Source organism: Channa argus, chromosome 9, assembly GCF_033026475.1.
Source record: "Channa argus isolate prfri chromosome 9, Channa argus male v1.0, whole genome shotgun sequence".
In the NCBI taxonomy this organism is placed as follows: domain Eukaryota; kingdom Metazoa; phylum Chordata; class Actinopteri; order Anabantiformes; family Channidae; genus Channa; species Channa argus.
Genome location: NC_090205.1, coordinates 12851706 through 12869511, shown reverse-complemented (window position 1 = coordinate 12869511; position 17806 = coordinate 12851706). Strand labels below are relative to the sequence as shown.

The 17806-nt window shown below is 38.6% G+C and overlaps 2 protein-coding genes across 2 annotated transcripts; one reads left to right on the top strand and one right to left on the bottom strand.

The window, feature by feature from the left end:
• The first annotated feature begins 270 nt into the window (after positions 1–270).
• On the top strand, positions 271–5888 carry si:ch73-390b10.2 (Golgi pH regulator). Its single transcript, XM_067515756.1, has 14 exons — positions 271–538; positions 1225–1284; positions 1449–1552; positions 1629–1735; positions 1828–1929; positions 2074–2194; positions 2338–2418; positions 2539–2648; positions 2751–2839; positions 3751–3843; positions 3957–4052; positions 4280–4369; positions 4458–4523; positions 4619–5888. Exons 1-14 carry the CDS (start codon positions 497–499, stop codon positions 4823–4825), a joined length of 1368 nt encoding a protein of 455 aa, XP_067371857.1. The 5' UTR covers positions 271–496; the 3' UTR covers positions 4826–5888.
• On the bottom strand, positions 5647–11242 carry pdzk1 (PDZ domain containing 1). The gene is made up of 8 exons (XM_067515755.1): positions 11085–11242; positions 8227–8436; positions 7895–8108; positions 6976–7308; positions 6686–6882; positions 6381–6605; positions 5980–6303; positions 5647–5851 (listed from the first exon to the last, which is right to left on the bottom strand). The coding sequence occupies exons 2-8, from the start codon at positions 8431–8433 to the stop codon at positions 5789–5791; spliced, it is 1563 nt and encodes a 520-aa protein (XP_067371856.1). The 5' UTR covers positions 8434–8436; positions 11085–11242; the 3' UTR covers positions 5647–5788.
• Between the last annotated feature and the right edge of the window lie 6564 nt (positions 11243–17806).

Sequence of the window (17806 nt, the reverse complement as noted above, 5' to 3'; positions counted from 1 at the left end):
GATACTTGGCTACCGCAAGTCCACACAGATCTACTCCCAAAGCATCCTCGATAAAACGGGCGGAGCGAGAACACTTCGGGTTAATTGATCTGTACTTGATTAGATGCGAACTTTGAATCAGAACAGTACGTGGGCTTCTACTGATGACGTTTCACAATTCTGAGAAGGACCTACATTAAGAAAAGGCTAAGTTTTTTATTTCACGTTTCATCAAAAAACAAAAAATTTTTCCTTTTCATGACACGTCACTGTTTTTGCGACGGAAGTTTGTTTGTCTGTCTCACTTTGGTGACGTACATATACAGGCTGTGGTGTAACTTGACCGCTGAGCAGCAAATGCTGCTAAAATGAGCTATTTAGCAGAACAGTACACATTTCAAAGTTTTCAGACCTAGTTGTAACTTTATATAGGCATGCACTGAATTTGTGGCCGTCCTGTATTTACTTGTACAGTGAGTTTTTAACGGACTAAAGGCTGTTTTTTGCAGACATCATAATGTCGTTTCTGGTGGACACAGTCATCATGTTCACCTCACAGGTAACAGCTGACAGTTTATGTTGGGTTAGTAGTTTTGCCTAAGATGTTATGTTGGTGAACGAAAATATGACCTAACAACAGTAATAAATGCTATCTAGCTGTCTGCGTCTGTATGTTTGACTAAGTTTTGTGCATTTCGAAGAAGTTAGTTGGTTTTCCGCGGTTACCTTTTTGAGGTAAAACTTCCCCTTTTTTTCGATTTGGCACAGCTAATTTTTTATTAGAGTTAACATTAAGCAAAAAAAAGTTACATTTCAGGATGCTTTCAAAGATAATCCAAAGAAGGATGTCAGGGAACTCCATACAACATGCACTAAAATGAAACCAACTACTTATTGTTTTAAAAAAAAAAAGCACCAGCTCTTCTCAACTCCCATCTTAATCTGTTCTGTCGCTACATGTAATCCCAGACTGACTTCCTAATGTTTAGATCTTGACTGTATTATATGTTGCTGGACTTCTTGCATATTAATACAAGTTTAATGTCCTTGTACAGTATTACTTTATTCCTGTGCAGTTGTGACAAAGCTCCAATTAGAAGTTTTTCTTATTTGACTTTTTACATTATTAAAATGGCTTGATGACACAGAGGCATTAAAAATGTGTTTTTGTTGCAAGCAGTAATTGAAATATGTGACAGTTCAATGTTCTTCTTCCTCTAAATAATTCTCATTAATCCATCACAGGTGCTGTTTTTTGGATTTGGCTGGTTATTCTTTATGCGACAGCTGTTCAAAGACTATGAGGTACAATTTAAATCCAAGCAATTAATTTCTAAACTATCACTAAAATCGACAAGTAGACCACTGAATAAGGCATAATATACAAAAAAAAAAAAAAAACCACAGATGCATCTTTGCTGGATCAATCCCTTATCTGTTAATGTGTTTTGTTTTATGTATGTTGGCAGGTGCGACAGTACGTGGTTCAGGTGGTTTTCTCTGTCACTTTTGCTTTTTCATGTACTATGTTTGAACTCATCATCTTTGAGATTTTGGGTGCCTTAAGTAGTAGGTAAGTACATTTACTAAAGGATATAACTTTTTATTGTTGCTTTTTTGAACATTTAACCCTTGTGTCTTTGCTGCAGTTCCAGGTACTTCCATTGGAAACTGAATCTGTATGTAATACTGCTAGTTCTAATCTTTGTGGTGCCCTTCTACATTGGTTATTTTGTTGTCAGCAACATACGCCTGCGTAAGTACTAATGGTGGAAAAAAAATATCTAAAATGATCAGTATTAAATTGTATTATTGTATTCATGTTACATTGATCCATTTCCTGTGTAGTTCAGAGACAAAAGCTACTTTTTGCCTGTATGGTGTGGTTTACCTTCATGTATTTCTTCTGGAAGTTGGGAGACCCGTTTCCCATCCTCAGTCCAAAACATGGTAAAGTGTGCCCTTCTATGTAGGTTTTTATTTTAAACATTAGTTATTAATATTTGAAATATTGTGCATTATGGTATGTCTTGTTTGTCAAATGGTAAGATAAACAGTGATGCTGTTTTCAGTGTGCTGTTGTTTTTTGGTTAGGTATTCTGTCCATTGAACAGCTGATCAGCCGTGTTGGTGTGATTGGAGTCACTTTAATGGCTCTGCTGTCTGGGTTTGGTGCTGTTAACTGCCCCTATACATATATGTCCTATTTCCTCAGGTAAGCTCAGCTGTGCAGTTTTCAATGATGCTATATTATTTCACTCTGCATCATTATTTTCATGCCCCTATACTTGCATTGCAGTACTCAAACAAAAAATTTGACAGTACATTTTGCATTTTTTGATTTTGTTATATATACAGAAATGTAACAGACAGTGACATCCTTGCGCTGGAGAGACGATTGCTCCAAACTATGGACATGATTGTCAGCAAGAAAAAACGGTGACCAAAAAAAAAAAAAAAAAAGTGTCTTTTTTTTTTTTTTTTTTTATGTATTTATTTTTTAAAGGCAGTGACCTTTTTGTTGTGCTTTGGCAATGTGTTTGTATTGTTTGTATGTAGCATTGCCATGACACGGAGGCAGATGTATCAACGTGGCGAAGACCAGAACAAACAGACTGGATTTTGGGGCATGATCAAGAGTGTTACCTCCACACAAACTGGCAGCGAAAGTATCCTTAAATTAAAGTGAACTTTATGGCAAAAGAACAACATCTTTGTTACAAGATCATCTGTCAGTGTAGTTGACGTCAGCCTTGACTACAACCCTCTAGACCTCTCTCTGATCCAGCAGGAAGTTGATGCTTTGGAGGAGCTAAGTCGACAACTCTTTTTGGAAACTGTGGACCTGCAAGCCATGAAGGTAATACATGTGCATGCACATACAGACACACGCTTGCACACTACTGTACAGCACGTTCTAGTATGTTCAGGTATGCGGAGTAGAAACAGACTGTCTTCCAAATGTGGCTGCTCACGTGTTTCGAAAAAACAAAAATAATTTCACCATTATTATTGACTGCTTTGGATTTTTTTGTTAAAGAATTGTTTATTCGGCACATTTTCAGCACTGATTTAGTTTGACTTACTAAAATCCAAACATGTTTTTTTTAATTTGTCTTAAGTCTACTTTAGTTATTTCTTTCTTGACCTGCATAGCTGATAGCTTGTACTATTTTATAACTCAGTTAAAGACTTCCATATTAATTATTTTGCTGAATTTGTTATTTTGCAGCTTTATTACCTGTTAAACTGTACCAATGTTCCTGTCTCTGCATAATACCTCAGCTGAAACATCTATAGTGATTTCAGAAAATATTCTGAGCCTGAGCAAAAGGAAACACTTTATTGTGTGCTGCATTTAATTTGAAATGGTCCATCAATCTGGCCTTTCAGCAAAATGCATATGATGGACAGCTCTGCATATAATGAATTACATTATCATCACATACTGTATCACCAGACCAAAGAAAAGAAAGTGTAAAAAACGTTTGATGACATGTCATCAGATCTGTTCTTAGCTAATATATGCAGACCAGATAAAATTCTGTGCCGATACCAATGACATTTATGTCAGTGGTTTTAACACCAACTAGTGCCTGAATATAGGGCTTTAACTTCCAACAGAATGACTGGGATAAGAATCATTAGACTGCCATTGGAGAAACAGAAAATGATCTTGATAGACTTCACCCAGTTAAATTACCCCGCTAGCCAATGTAAAATAAAGGACTTGTTAATTCTTTTCCACCACTTTTCCTTGTCCCTATTTAGGAGCGAATTGAGTACTCAAAGACATTCCAGGGAAAATACTTTAACTTCCTTGGCTACTTCTTCTCTATCTATTGTGTTTGGAAAATCTTCATGGTGAGACATTCACATTTGTTTTGTAGCATTCTGTTTTTCTGTTACACACAGTACCTAAATACTAGTGTTTTTGTCTTTAAAATGCAGTTAGACATTTATTTTGTTTCTCATAGGCCACTATAAACATTGTGTTTGACCGAGTGGGGAAGACGGATCCAGTGACCAGGGGTATTGAAATTACAGTGAACTACTTAGGCATCCAATTTGATGTAAGAGACATCTTCTCTCTCTCTGATTCTCTCTTAGTCTGATTTATCTGAAAGGAACCTGGTCATAATACCTGTTAACACTCATATGAAGTTGTCACAGCTTACACTCACATAGCACGGGATTATTTTTCAGATGAATAAATTATGATGTTGGCTTTTACCAATGTTCTTACATTAATTTTTCTTTCCATCATTTTTGTTTTAAACTCTTTTGTTGTTTCACTCAGGTAAAGTTTTGGTCCCAACACATCTCTTTCATCTTGGTGGGAATAATAATTGTTACATCCATACGTGGCTTGCTCATCACCCTCACTAAGGTAAAACTAAAACACGATTATAAATTCATGATTTTTGTCTTTTTTAATGAACAATCTTTTAACCAAAAATGAAACTCTTAAACTCTAGTTCTTCTATGCAATATCAAGCAGCAAGTCTTCCAATGTCATTGTACTTGTCCTAGCTCAGATCATGGTGAGTGTCTTTTCTTTATAAATGTCTTATAACTCAGAGCAAAATCTACTGAAAACAGATAAACCAGAGATTTCTCTGTGTGTCATACTTTATAGGGGATGTATTTTGTATCATCTGTACTGCTGATGCGTATGAGCATGCCACTGGAATATCGCTCCATTGTGACAGAGGTTCTGGGGGAGCTGCAGTTTAACTTCTACCACCGTTGGTTTGACGTCATCTTCTTGGTCAGTGCTCTGTCCAGCATCCTTTTCCTTTATCTCGCCCACAAGCAGGCGCCAGAGAAACACATGACCCTATGATCACCTTCTCCCTTGATTAACACGTAGATGTGACTCTCGACCCATGGATTGTCTTTAAGTCTGGAAATTGAGGATTTCCAGAAATATTTTTTCAATATGGGACATAATTATCTGAAGCTCCTGTTCCTTAATCAGGACTGACTGATTGTTGGACAGGAAAGTTGGGGGACTATGGAGCACATGAGGGAACAGCTTTGGTGGACTCTTGAATGAAAGTATTTTCGAAACAGCATTTCTGTTAGAAATTAAATTTTAGCAGCAAATGCAAACCCTTTGCTCTGTGGTCTTAAATTTATTTCTTGCAGGCAAACTGTCCTTTTTCTTTTAGTCTGTCACACACTGGCGCTGTACTTTTCACAGCACACCCTTGATTCATTTACACTGAGGTTTTTTTCTGGACTATATGAATAAATGATCAAGTTGTTACTCACGATCTTCATTCTAAAGTGGCTATTTTCAACTAGGTATATAATTTAATTGGTAAGAAAAACATGAAGTCAGCTTCACTCCAGTGGCATGTGTCCCTTTGAATTGTTAATGGGATTTGTCCTTTGTTTACTTTAATATTAGAAATGGGAACAACAATATAAACAATATTTACTGGCAAGAATATGATGTTAAAATAGTTATATTGCTAATCTCAGGTATGGAAGAGATATTACTGTAATCATTGCACAGATTTATCAATAAGTAAATGTACTGCTGGCCCCTAAAACAAAAGCAAGAGATCAGAAAGATGTTTTGTTTTTAGCCCTGTCAAACAGTTGATGCAATATTCTGGTTTGATTCAAATACTAACAGAATTTTGAAAATGTTTACTGTTCTTTTTTTTTTTTTAAATCTCTCTCTTTTGTGGTATTAATTGGATATGTAAAGCTCATAGAGCTGATTTTAAAAAAAAAATGTGGATCAGCATTAAACTTATAAAGGCCAAATCAGGAAACATGTCCTTTAGGTGGCTTCTCAGAATCTTTCATCAATGCTGTCGATACTGTCTTCAGATGAAGATGATGATGCAGATGAGGTCTAAAAGAGTGAAATAATAAAATCACTATTATTTCAACCTTCTCTGTTAGCCTTTATTTGAAAATGTAAAAAAAGATTTATCAGTCCTTGGTAAAGATTCATGAAAACATTTTAAAAGCGCTGCTCACCCTCTCTCTTACTGGTTCAGTTGGTGTTTCAGGTCTGGCTGCTTCCTCATTTCTCAACTCGTTAGTGGCTTCTGGGCTGTTTCCAGCGTGGACGTCAACGTAGGATGTTTCTACAAGAAGCAGGCGTGTGATCTTCACTCCTTTTGCTTTGAGCTGGTTGTAGACACTGTTATTAGCCACCAGCATCTCTAGAGAGTCGCCACTGCTGCGAATCATTGCCACCACCTCCTCATGACTGCTCTGCTCCACATTCACGCCGTTTACCTCCACTACAATGTCATCATCCTCCAGACCTGCCTTGTCAGCTGCCCCACCCTTCACCACCTGAGACAAAATGCATCTTATCCCTTTGATTCCAAATGGTAAAGATCATACACCATTTTAGACATTTAAAGTCTTACCTCCTTTATGTACTGTCCAAATATGCCCTGGGTGCCGTTAAGGTGGAAGCCATATCCAGCTTCTGTCTTTTCCATCTTACACAGTTTAGGCTTGAGTTCCTCTTCTCTCTGCTGAACAGGTGCGGGTGATCGGACAGGAGCAGGTAAATTAAGGGCCTCTGTGTAACTGGGAGGTGAGTTTAAAGCCTTCATTTCCTCCCAGAAAAGCATAGGAGACACTTTCCCCTGTGAAGAACAAAGTTATATTACGTAGGTTGTCTCAAGGATTTACAGTAATCAAATTTTACAGTGGCATCTAGGCTCACCAATGTATACATTTCATCTGTGTCTTTATCGACCACAAGGAGGCAGCATTTGTTGCCACTCTGCCTGATCTTTTCTACCACTTGCTCATGGGTGCAGCCATCCACCTCCTTGCCATCCACAGCCACCAGTCTGTCCATTTCCTTCAGACCTGCTCGTTGTGCTGGGCTGCCTCTGTCTATGTCTTTGATGAAGTGCCCTGCACGGTTTTAATGAGCACACTGTTAAAACACAGCATCCTCCCTGCAAATTGATGTTAATTTTAATGTTAAAGTTATGTCTGTGGTATTGCCTGTTTGCTTGGGTTCCTCTCTAAGCAGGAAACCATATCCGTCAGATCCTTTTGTCATGTTGGTGATGTTTGGTTGGAGGGGAAGGTACATGGCCGTTGCCAACCACGCCCCTATTTTCATACGCTTGTTCTGATAGTATCTGTCTGTTTCCTGATCAACCAGTAGGAACATAATGCTGCTGCCTGCCAGCTTGATCTTGTCCACTGCTTCATCATGAGTGATGTCTTCTACATTCTCCCCATTAACTTCTAGCAGGCGGTCATTGACTTCCACTCCCGCTTTGTCTGCCACGCTTCCTGGGATAACCTCTGTCATGAACAAACCTTGCTCACCTGAAGGGGATATTTCAGAAAATATGAAAAACAAACAACCCCCACAAAAAACTGCGATACATTTTATCTGAGATTGCAGATAGATTTTTCTGCAGTCTGATATAATTAAGTATCACTTAAAATACCCTCCTTTCGTAACATATTTTGATAAGCAGGTTGTAAAAATCTGCATGACATTTGCTTTGACTTTTATTTTGCTCCAAAGGGTTATTTTAAACAAAATGCTTTTGTTAAATTTGAGCTCCATTGATTTCTAGACATTAAAGTCTGTCTACAGGTACTTGAAAGTCCTTCTGCCAAAAAAAAAAAAAAGGTTGCACAATGTTTTTATTACTCCAGAGGGAGTTGTGCTAAATCTGATAACATGTCCTTCCTAATCTGGAAGGGTGTAATAAAGCTGCATGTTTAGCCATAAATGAAGACATTAGTTCCTATTTCTAAACCTGTAGAATATTAAAAAATATAAAAAGGTACAAAAATATTCAGTTTTCGCTCTTCTCATCCACAGAGTTAAATATAAGCGTGGGTCATATTTTTGGTGTAATGTATGGATTTTCTCCAACCCTGCCCTAACTCCTCAGCTCACCTTTTGTTGAACGGAGAGAAAACCCGTAACCAGAGCTGGACTTGACCAGATAGCAGAGTTTGGGTTTTGGAGGTTGTTTGACCACACCATTTGCGACTGGTGTGCTTTGAGAGTCGGACAGGTCAACCCCCTTTGCTTTTGCTTTCTTGTAAGAAGCTTCGTCAAGGATGTGGAATGTGACTGAGGCCCCACTGTTTCTCACCAGGTCCACTACCTGTTCCAGGGAAACAAGGAATGGCCTGAGAAAAGATGCTCATCACAGGATTGTTCCATCTGTCAAGGAGTCATATTGATTTAATTGATGTGCTGCAGTAATCAGACATCATTCTCACCTCAGAATGAGACAGTCCATCAACAAATGTTCCATTTACCCGCAGGATGCGGTCTCCATCTTTCATTCCAGCCAGTTCTGCTGGACCTCCCATTTCCAGGCAGCGGATCAGGTGACCGTCCTCACCCTGCTCCACCCTCAGATAGAAGCCAAATGTCTGCCCTGGTCTCTTGGTTAAAGAGATCACTCTTGGCTTGTACCCAGCCATGTCCTAATGTGAGTGAGAGGGTTAACACACACGCACAAACACACAATCATAAATCATATCTTAATAAAACATGGTGAACTGTAATGTTTTGGTTTTTTTACAAAAAATGTATTCATTTTGCTACCTATATTTATACTATTTATTTCTAAATGCCTAAATTAACATAATTAAAATAGAAAACAGTTACATGATGATGATGTAGATGCCAGATTTTTCTGATGCTATGAGGCTAATGGTTTTTTTAATATTAATTTTATACATTTATTACAATTTCAGCAAAGAAAGGCTGTGTTATTAGTTACTTATAACTTCCAAAATCCGTCCTGTTTCCCATTGACCTGTCACCGTTTTCGCACTTTATACATATGTATTTCCTAACAGAGAACCGTGGACCCAAAGAAAGCACAGAAGTGCTGATAGCTTCAGATGAAATGTTAATCTCATGTCAGCGCACAAGAGGCAGTTAATGGTTAATGGTAGGTACAGCTGACTCTGGTGCCCTAGAGTCTCTCCGTTGAAACACAGCTTGGACTTTGCGTGTTCAGTAACGAATGTGACCTGTTGAGAATAACATTTGAGGGCAAGGGTCCTGCTCAAGGGCACCACAGAAGTGTTGATGAGAGGCAGCCTAACCTAAAAAGATTTGGTGACAGCGTTTACATGCACTTAAGAAACATGGATACCCTGAGAAATTCGCTTTCTTGGGTAGTTGAGGAACAGTGTTATCATTCACTGAAGGAACCTGGTTACTGGAAATCCATGTATATGAGTAACTTGATTTATCCTCCACCTCTGACTGATTTTGGAAGCCTGGTACAGACTTTTTTGTGTGCGTGTCTTCGTTTCACAGCAGAGTGACAGCGCTTTGGGAAGTGACTTATTAAAAGTTCTATGAGGCATGTTTCCTGTTGGACTCCAGGCAGGCTTTGTTTTAAAAACGAGGCAGCATCTGCCAAAAGCATGGACCTCACAAGATCTCAGAAAGTGTCCTTAAGTGACATAAGCAGTATATCCTTTAATGTCCTATAAGTTTCCAGGTGAGGCCTCCATGGATCGGATTTGTTTTCCCAGCACATTCCACAGATCCGAGCCAGCCCAAGACATAAGCAAATTAAGTGGCTGCTTAGGGCTCCACAGCTCAGTCGGAACCCCCATGTTTGTTTAAATTTTTCATTCTTGATTTCTGTACCCACTAGATCCATTTGCATTTTTTCTATTTGTATACAAAGAAGTTTTTTACATATGTATATTTGTGACTGGGGGAGGGCGCATCAGGTAGAAACATCCATCCATCTATTATCCTTAACTGCTTATCCTGTTGGGTGGCAGGGGGGCTGGATCAGGTAGATATGAATCGGAGAGAAATAGTCCTTCTGAAAAGTGCTGATAGTGTAGTCCGTGATAAACAACCTCATCGTATGTAGATGGGGGTTAATAACATTATTCACATTGCAAATGCCATCTGGTGTCCTTTGGGCCTCCCTGCCGGAACGAGATCTGGGAAATTTGGAGGCAAGACAAGACCTTGAACACGTCATGTTCCCCGGACCATTCCTAAACATGTTTTGCAAGGTAAGGTGCATTATCCTGCTGAAAAAGACCACTGTAATCACGGTTGTTGCCATGAAGTACTTGGTATGCAACAGTTCTTTGATGTTACTGTGTATGTTTAGGTATCATGTACATAAGTGCCAGGAACAGTGTTTTCCCAGCATAGCTTTGCTCAGCTTCTATCAGCTTGCCTTTTTTCCATAGTATGTCCTGGTGCCATATCTTCACCAGGCCACCAAGTCATCCACATTGACCTGGTAAATCCACATGTTGTACAAGGAAACATTTATCAGAACAGACCTTCTTCCATAGCTTTATGATCAAGTTCTGCTGCTTTGCAGATTCTACGTACATTCGGTGGCAGCATGGTCCCTCTGACTGCTCTGCGTCTATGCAGCCCCATACACAGCAAGCTGGAGTGCACTGTTTGTTCTAACACCTGTTTATCATAGCCATTAAAAATCTTTAAGCAGTTTGTGATCTGTCCAGAGTGGACCTTTTGCAAAATGACTGCTGAGACAGGCTCTGGCAACCCCCAGGAATCTTAAAGAAAAGATAAAGGATGGATGTTCTTTTCAGAACAAATAGGCAATTGTTCACATGGGAACACCCCACAACGCCTTCCCTTTTGGAGAGGTTGGGACCCAGTCCTCTAGCTAATATTATTTTGCCCTAGTCAGAGTCGAGCAAAGATCCTTACGCTTGCCAGTTTGGGCTTCCTCCAACACAACCCTCAAGAACAAACTGTTCACTTGTTCCCTAAAATACCCCACCTCTTGACAGGTGACATCGTAATAAGATAATGGAATGTTGTTCCCTTCGTCTGTGGTTTTGATGTTGTGGCTTATTGGTGTATATTGCAAGTCAGTGGTTCTCTTTTGACTATTCTGCCCCTTTAAGAGAAGACATGAAATGACCCACCGTGGCTGTTTTTTACCTGTTCATACAAAAAGTGTTAATTTAAAGGACTGAAGAAGTAAAATTTTTAAGAAACGTTTGAAAATGACCTTCAAATGTATTTTGTTCTTTATGTTTGATATTATGTCAACAAAATACTCTGATGTGTAACAATAAGGTAGGTGTAGTGAAATTAAACTCACCAGCTTGTTTCTGCTCAGTGTCGCAGCCCAAAGGAGGAACTCACCTGTCACTGCTTAGCTATTATCTGTTGTGTGTTCAACCTGTCCTTCTCCTTCCTTCCCCCTTTTGCCCACTCCCTTTCTCTGCAGGGACTTTGATAGGCCAAAGGTGAGCCTAAAGGCTGAGTTATTTAACAGTGTCCCGTGGCAGGAATATCTTGAGATCTTGCATTGGGCCTGTGCAATCTGTCCATTGGAGGAAAGCTAGAAACATGAAGCAAGCCTCTGTAAGTGGTCAAAGGTACATAACGAAGGTGGCAGTCAATCATTAGGGGACATACACCATGGTCAGCATTTAATTGAAATATGGGAGCAGTGTGAATATACGCTGGCAAGAAAAGCTTGGGAAGACTTACACACTTTTGTATTACTATTATCTTTTGTTGGTTTTATTCAGTATAATGGTTATGAATAGATCGCAGAACAAACAAAATGAAAAAATTCCGAATAATGGTCAAATCAAATCTGCAAAATAAATTTTACTTTCATCAAAAAAGCCTTTGCAGCAATAACTGCCTGGGGGATCTGTGTTCAGATCTTGCAGATAGTCTGCAAAAACTGATCTGCTTCTGATACATGTTATTCGCTTGCATCCAAACACCAAAAGACATGGTTTCAGTCATCGAAAGTCCACTGTTAGAGTTTGGGCATCTTAGCCCACAGCAACCTTTTTTGTACTATTTGCTAGCAATATTTGGATGTTTTTCTTGGCAACTCTGCCTATGAGGCCCGGTGACCTGAGTCTGTTACTCACAGTTTCTGTGCACACTGGTTTTTCTTGTTTCTCTTGTGTTTTATTCAACAGTGCAGCCAATTTAGGAGAAGTGAGGCAGCTGTTTCTTAAGGAGGACAATCGGAATTACTTGTCTTCTTGGGCAGATGTGCACTTGCATCGCCTATTCTGTCTGTGTAAATACAGTTGCAGCATGTCTCTGGTATATATCTAGGTCTCATAGAGAATAACCTTTTTCTGAAGTTCTGGAAAAACTAATCAGTAAAATGTCAGCCAGGTATTGCTGTAATAAAGTTTGACATGCAAATTTTATTTGATCATTATTAGAATGTTTTTTAATTTTTTTGTTAGATTTGTAATCCATTTACAAACAGAATATAATTGAAAGTGTTCCCAATTTTTACTTGCAAGTGAATTAGCTTTAATCCTAATTATATAAATCTTTGTTTGTAGAACTTAAATATCTATGTCTGTGCTTCAAAGGATGTGTTAAGTAGAAAGTCTTGACATTGGATTTAAAGTCCATTGCATCACATTGCATTTTTGTAATAGGAAATTGGGTGCAAAAAGTGGACATATTAAATTACATTTACATTTTCTTACATTTATATACTTATATACAGTTCTGTCGGTTCAGAAACAATTTGGGAAAGGCATTTTCTTACCTTTATGTTTTTTTTTGGAAGATAGGTGATAAGAGATAGATAAGGTGCTATAAACATAAAAAATTCAAATTCAGCTCAACTGAAGCTACAGCAACAAAAGCTGTGGAACAGAATAAAGTCAAATATCAGTTTTAACTGATTTCTGCATGAAAATGTTTCACCTGTTTCTCCTAAAGCATGGGCCTACAGAGCCTCTTGAGACATAATCAAGGGACAAACCAACAGTTAGTCAAAACTGCTAAAATCATAATAAACCCTTGAGTAGCTCAGGAGTTTGTTAATCTTCACGGGTTTCACATCCAAGACAGTTTAAAGTTATGCTTCACTGCCAACTGCCGTCCCTCAGCAGATACTTATGGCACCGCTATGTCAATATGTGTCAAAACAAAAACAAACCCTAAACTTTAATTTTCACTGTGCTTTGGTGTAGATTAGTCTTCCAGGTTTATGGTTGCTACGGTCTGTAACTATGGGAGAGTCCGGTGGTTATAAAACGCTTAGTAGCTCACCACTGCTGTCAACATGGGACAAAGGTGAAAAAAAAACTCAACCAAAGCCAAGAAAGATAATTATTCAGACTGTATAAGTTAATCCATTACTGGGCTGATGTTTACAGCCAGGGCTGTTTTGTAGAAAGTTTTTGTTTATTGTACTCTGACTTCAGGTAACATGATTGTGATATTATCCATTCTTTCTCAACAAGGAGACCGTAATTCAATGTCTTTCATTTGAATGCAGATCTGAGGAGATTAAGCTGTAATGTCATTTGGCTCAAGAGAGACAGACAGCTATCCTGTTCTACCTGTCCCTATATGGGTGTTATACACAGTAGATGCACACCCTGTCAAGACATATATTGTAATGGACAAAAGAGACATAAACTTGTAATACCATTTTACTCTAATACCTCTAATACACAAAGTAAGTCTGGTGGACTGTGGCATGGGGAGCTTTACCAAACATGTTACTGCCATCTGCTGCTGTCATACGAGTAAAAGCGCCAACAGCTTTTGACCTGTCCGTGGGTAAAGATGCAGAGAGAGGCAATCTGCATCAAACTGAAAAAAAAAACATCAATTACCACAGGAGGTGGTCTAGGACTTTGCTCATCAAACATAATACTTGTGTGTGGAATGTGAGTGCAGCACATTCACAATGTAAAAATACTCATTGTAAGTAAAACTTAAATATAGGGGATAATATTCTAACAAAATCACCTCTCTAAAGTCAGTTTTTAGCTAATTACATCTTCATACTGTTTTCCTTAGTTCCTGTCCACATTTTTACAAGACAGTGTCATAGAACACTTTTTCAGCATTGTATCTAATTACAATTTTGAAGGGCTGTTTATCATACAGTTTATTACTTGAGTATTCTTACATTTAGCTACTTTTATATTTATTTACCACATTTCATAGGTTAACAGTCAGCAGCTATTGCAGAAAACCATTCTGTAAAATCAAAGACAACTTGATCTTGTATGTATAAAAAACATGGTTTTATTTGTACACCTTCATACAATCTTAGCATCTGTGATCACTAACAAATATTTTCTCCCTCATAAAATTTGCAAACCAGTTTATTTGATGCTTTGAGACCTGCATTAGATATACCATTTTTTCCTTCTTCTTGGCACACTGGTACATCTTACATCGCATTTCTGCCAACGTCAGTAATGTAAAATGACTGATAACATTAGTGGAAGGATCAAAAGATATCCATTAACATCTTTTGACACTCTGCAGGACTGCATCACATCTCCCATGCTGACACTGCAATTCAGTGTTGGTGATGCAAACAATTTTGGAACATCGCTCATTAAACAGCACTGCACCTCCAAGAAAAGAGTAAACTGTTTACATTCCTTACTCTCCACTGAATATGTTTTCATTGGTGGATGAAATATTACACAAAACAGTACAAAAATGTTCATGTTTAAATCAGCAAAATGCACTTACTGGATCTAATGTGAATGCAGCTGTTTTGTGATTTTCATGCATGAATGCTAAGTGGCATTCTAATGTTGTCATATAGAGTCAAATAAAATCATATCTAATCATAAGCATGGCATCATAAAGTTGCTGTTCACTCACATCTGGACTTGCTTGTTTAATTTCTCATTCGTAAACCACTTGGTGGTTTGGTGCGCTGAGTTTCCCGATTATAACACACTCACACACAAACACACACTCAAACCTTCCAACCCTGCTCCCATATACTCACTACAGTACCTGTCTGGAGCCATGTTTGAACAATCGATCCCTGTCGTACAGGAGCCACAGACATGAGTGGAAGGAGACACAAATCTTCTTCAGCTCAGCTTGTCATTGATGCATTCACTATCCATTACCCTCCATCATCACCTTATGTTTGCCAAAAAAGAAGAAGAAGACAATCTTTGTCACTGAGTGCCTGGATTGATAAAACCTCCAACGCTGCAGCTGTTTATTTAATCTGAAATATAATCTCAGTGATGTCCATCAGAACTGCCGCAAAGTATGCATACACTTTAGCACCAGAATATACAGACATGAGCTGCCACTCCAAACATCTTGAACCAGTCTTCATCAGCAGTGGAGCATCAGTAATCAACAAGTCATGCCAGTTTATGATTACTTCACTCAACAGGGAACACTAGTCTCTCTCTTCATCTTGATTGGCATCCTCACATGGCTTGTTTATCTGGGGTAAGTAGCTCTGCACATGACCTGCCAGAGCCAGCTAATTATACCAGGAGAACGATTAGAGGTGGGCCACTTGATATAATGGCCAATTTTTTTTTTTTTCTCTGGGAGTCATTTGAGCGTTCAGAGGCCAAGCAGATGGTCCCCACTCTCCACTGCAATAACACGCCTCAGAAAGCAGCAACATATCAACCTCCCAAATGTACAGGTGGCACAGAAAAGACACTTTCCATTGCCTTGTCGGAAAAACAAGCCTGTAACGTCCCAGCCCGAGGAACATACTACATCTATGGCTCATCTCCAGCTTAATATAGTACAAAAATGTAACTGAGTAATATGGCTCAAACTTATCTTGATGTGTAAACGCTTGATGAAAATGACTGCCGGTAATGTTAATCCCGTTCTACAGCTTTTGATAACAGGCCAGTAAACAACACATTTTTATGCAGAATTATAAAGATTTTTAGGTCAAAATAAAGTTTGAATAATGGATTCTACATTTATGTCTGTATAGAAGTACAAATTGAACTGGAAACCAAAACTAAAATATTAAAATCAGTCTGACAATAATTAAAACAAAGAGCAAATCAGAGGACTTATTGGTAATTTCTTGTTTCCTCTCAGCATTTATGTTCACTCATTTCCAAAACATGAAGTACACTGACATCACTGTTGACATGACAACTCAGGAGTAAAGCAAGGTCGGGGCAATTTCTGGCATTTATTTATATCATTATGATGATGGACAGAATTTAATGAGTTATTTAAAATGTAATTAACTGTACCACTAGTGCTGAGCTTATTAAATGTCTTGATAGCTGCAGTACCAGAAAGACGTACCAGAGGTCCAAGTAAGGTTAGTGGTGTTCTCCTATGGACAGCAGAGTCTCATTCGCCACACAGGCTACTTCAGTCTACTTTAGCTGCAGTGGTGAGCCCTCCAGTATAAATCTCAAAAATGGATTTGTCTCTGCTTTCTAAAATGACCCATACAGGGGACTTCTGTTCCTCTGTCTGTTTCTCCCCGTGCCTGGTTTTTTACTTGTGTGGTGTAGCCCAGCATGAGGACAGGAAAACCCTTAGGTAACATTGTAAACCTGACAGGAGCTGGAAATTGGAGTTTCACACTTTTGCAGGTCAAAGTTCAGTGAGATTGAAATCTGGAGCAACACAGAAATGTCAGTTCATAACTGGAAAATTAAAAAGAAAGCAAAATGTTGTGCGATTGTAAATTAAATATTTTTTTAGGCTTGGCCTCAGAACCAGTATGAGATGGCCGACATCATGTTTGAGCTCATGGCTGTCAATACATGTCCTCGACTGTAGTGAAGTAAGAAGACCAAGGCTTCAGGTTTCACTATTGTTGGCCTGCAGGTTAGAAAGCTGTGGCATTGGCTGCAGCATGCACATACAAAAGGACAAAGGAAGGATTCTTAATAAAAAATTAAGAATAACAACAGGTTGATAGAGATCAATAACAGTATCATCAATTGACTTGTCAATGCTACTTTCAGCAGATGAAGAAAGTTAAGAAAGACGAGGAATTTACTGATTTTGCATTGTTTCTGCTTGACTTGTAAATTTGCCGCATAGTCATTCATTGTAATTCCATCATAACTTATAATAACTAATGAACGGTAACCGTGACCCGGCTACCACTGTATTCATTCACAAAATTCTCATATTGCGATTTAAACATTATGATTGTGGTCAGAGTTCAAAGAAACCAACCGAGTGCTGGCAGGAAATAGATGCTCTCCCTGTCATTCATAATATGTAGCTGATTAAGCAAGTGACTAAAGATAGCAATTTAAAAAACCACAGCCAGAGGGTGGGTGGCTTAGTGAAACACAAAACAAGGAAGTGGGAGAGCCATTACAGACTTTTTAATATTGTAGGATTTAATTAGTTTCTGCAAGTGGAGGGGTACATGGAGTAATGATGACAATCATGAGCAAGTTATAATAACTTTCTTAGACTATTACAATCAGCGATTTCCCACATTATGTTTATGCTCCTGGAAACTACTGAGACAAGAGTGTGATATACAGCTATATTTCTACAGACCAGAACCTTCTTCTTCATCACAACGTAGAGCTCTGGTAACAACTTGTTGGAGTAAGTGGTTGAGACACAGAAGTGCGCTCACGGGCCACATGAGGGCGGCGGTGTGCACGAAAATCCGCTACAGTCGATTTTTCTTAAACACAGGAGCTTCAGGTGCAACCAGTCCAACCATAAATTATAAGATATTTTGGACTGACCCTGGCCTATAACCTTACAAATCAAACAAATAGGTATGCGCATACGTGGACCAGTGCCACATTGGATCACGGTGCTTGAAGTGCATAATTTCTCTGTTGCGGTCTCGGAATTATCCCCAGTCTCATTTATTTAAATTGTCCTGCAGCTACAGATTTAGTTGATGCACTTAAAGATGAAATTGTAAGGCTGTTAGGGATGTCAGTAGATATTAGCTAACAAGATGGGGGAGAATTTTAACTGCGATAAAAAAAAGACAGTGGCCAAATACCTTAACACAGTGTTACTGTACTTACTGTTCCACTTGAATGAGAAAGAATCCCCACAATGCAATTTGCT

Coding starts and splice junctions, on each gene's coding strand:
- pdzk1 (XM_067515755.1), bottom strand. CDS start 8,433: ATGGCTGGGTACAAGCCAAGAGTGATCTCTTTAACCAAGAGACCAGGG. Junction 8,109..8,226: donor ATGGACTGTCTCATTCTGAG/GTGAGAATGATG, acceptor TCCCTGGAACAG/GTAGTGGACCTGGTGAGAAA. Junction 6,304..6,380: donor TTGGACAGTACATAAAGGAG/GTAAGACTTTAA, acceptor ATTTTGTCTCAG/GTGGTGAAGGGTGGGGCAGC.
- si:ch73-390b10.2 (XM_067515756.1), top strand. CDS start 497: ATGTCGTTTCTGGTGGACACAGTCATCATGTTCACCTCACAG. Junction 539..1,224: donor TCATCATGTTCACCTCACAG/GTAACAGCTGAC, acceptor AATCCATCACAG/GTGCTGTTTTTTGGATTTGG. Junction 2,649..2,750: donor CACACAAACTGGCAGCGAAA/GTATCCTTAAAT, acceptor ACAACCCTCTAG/ACCTCTCTCTGATCCAGCAG.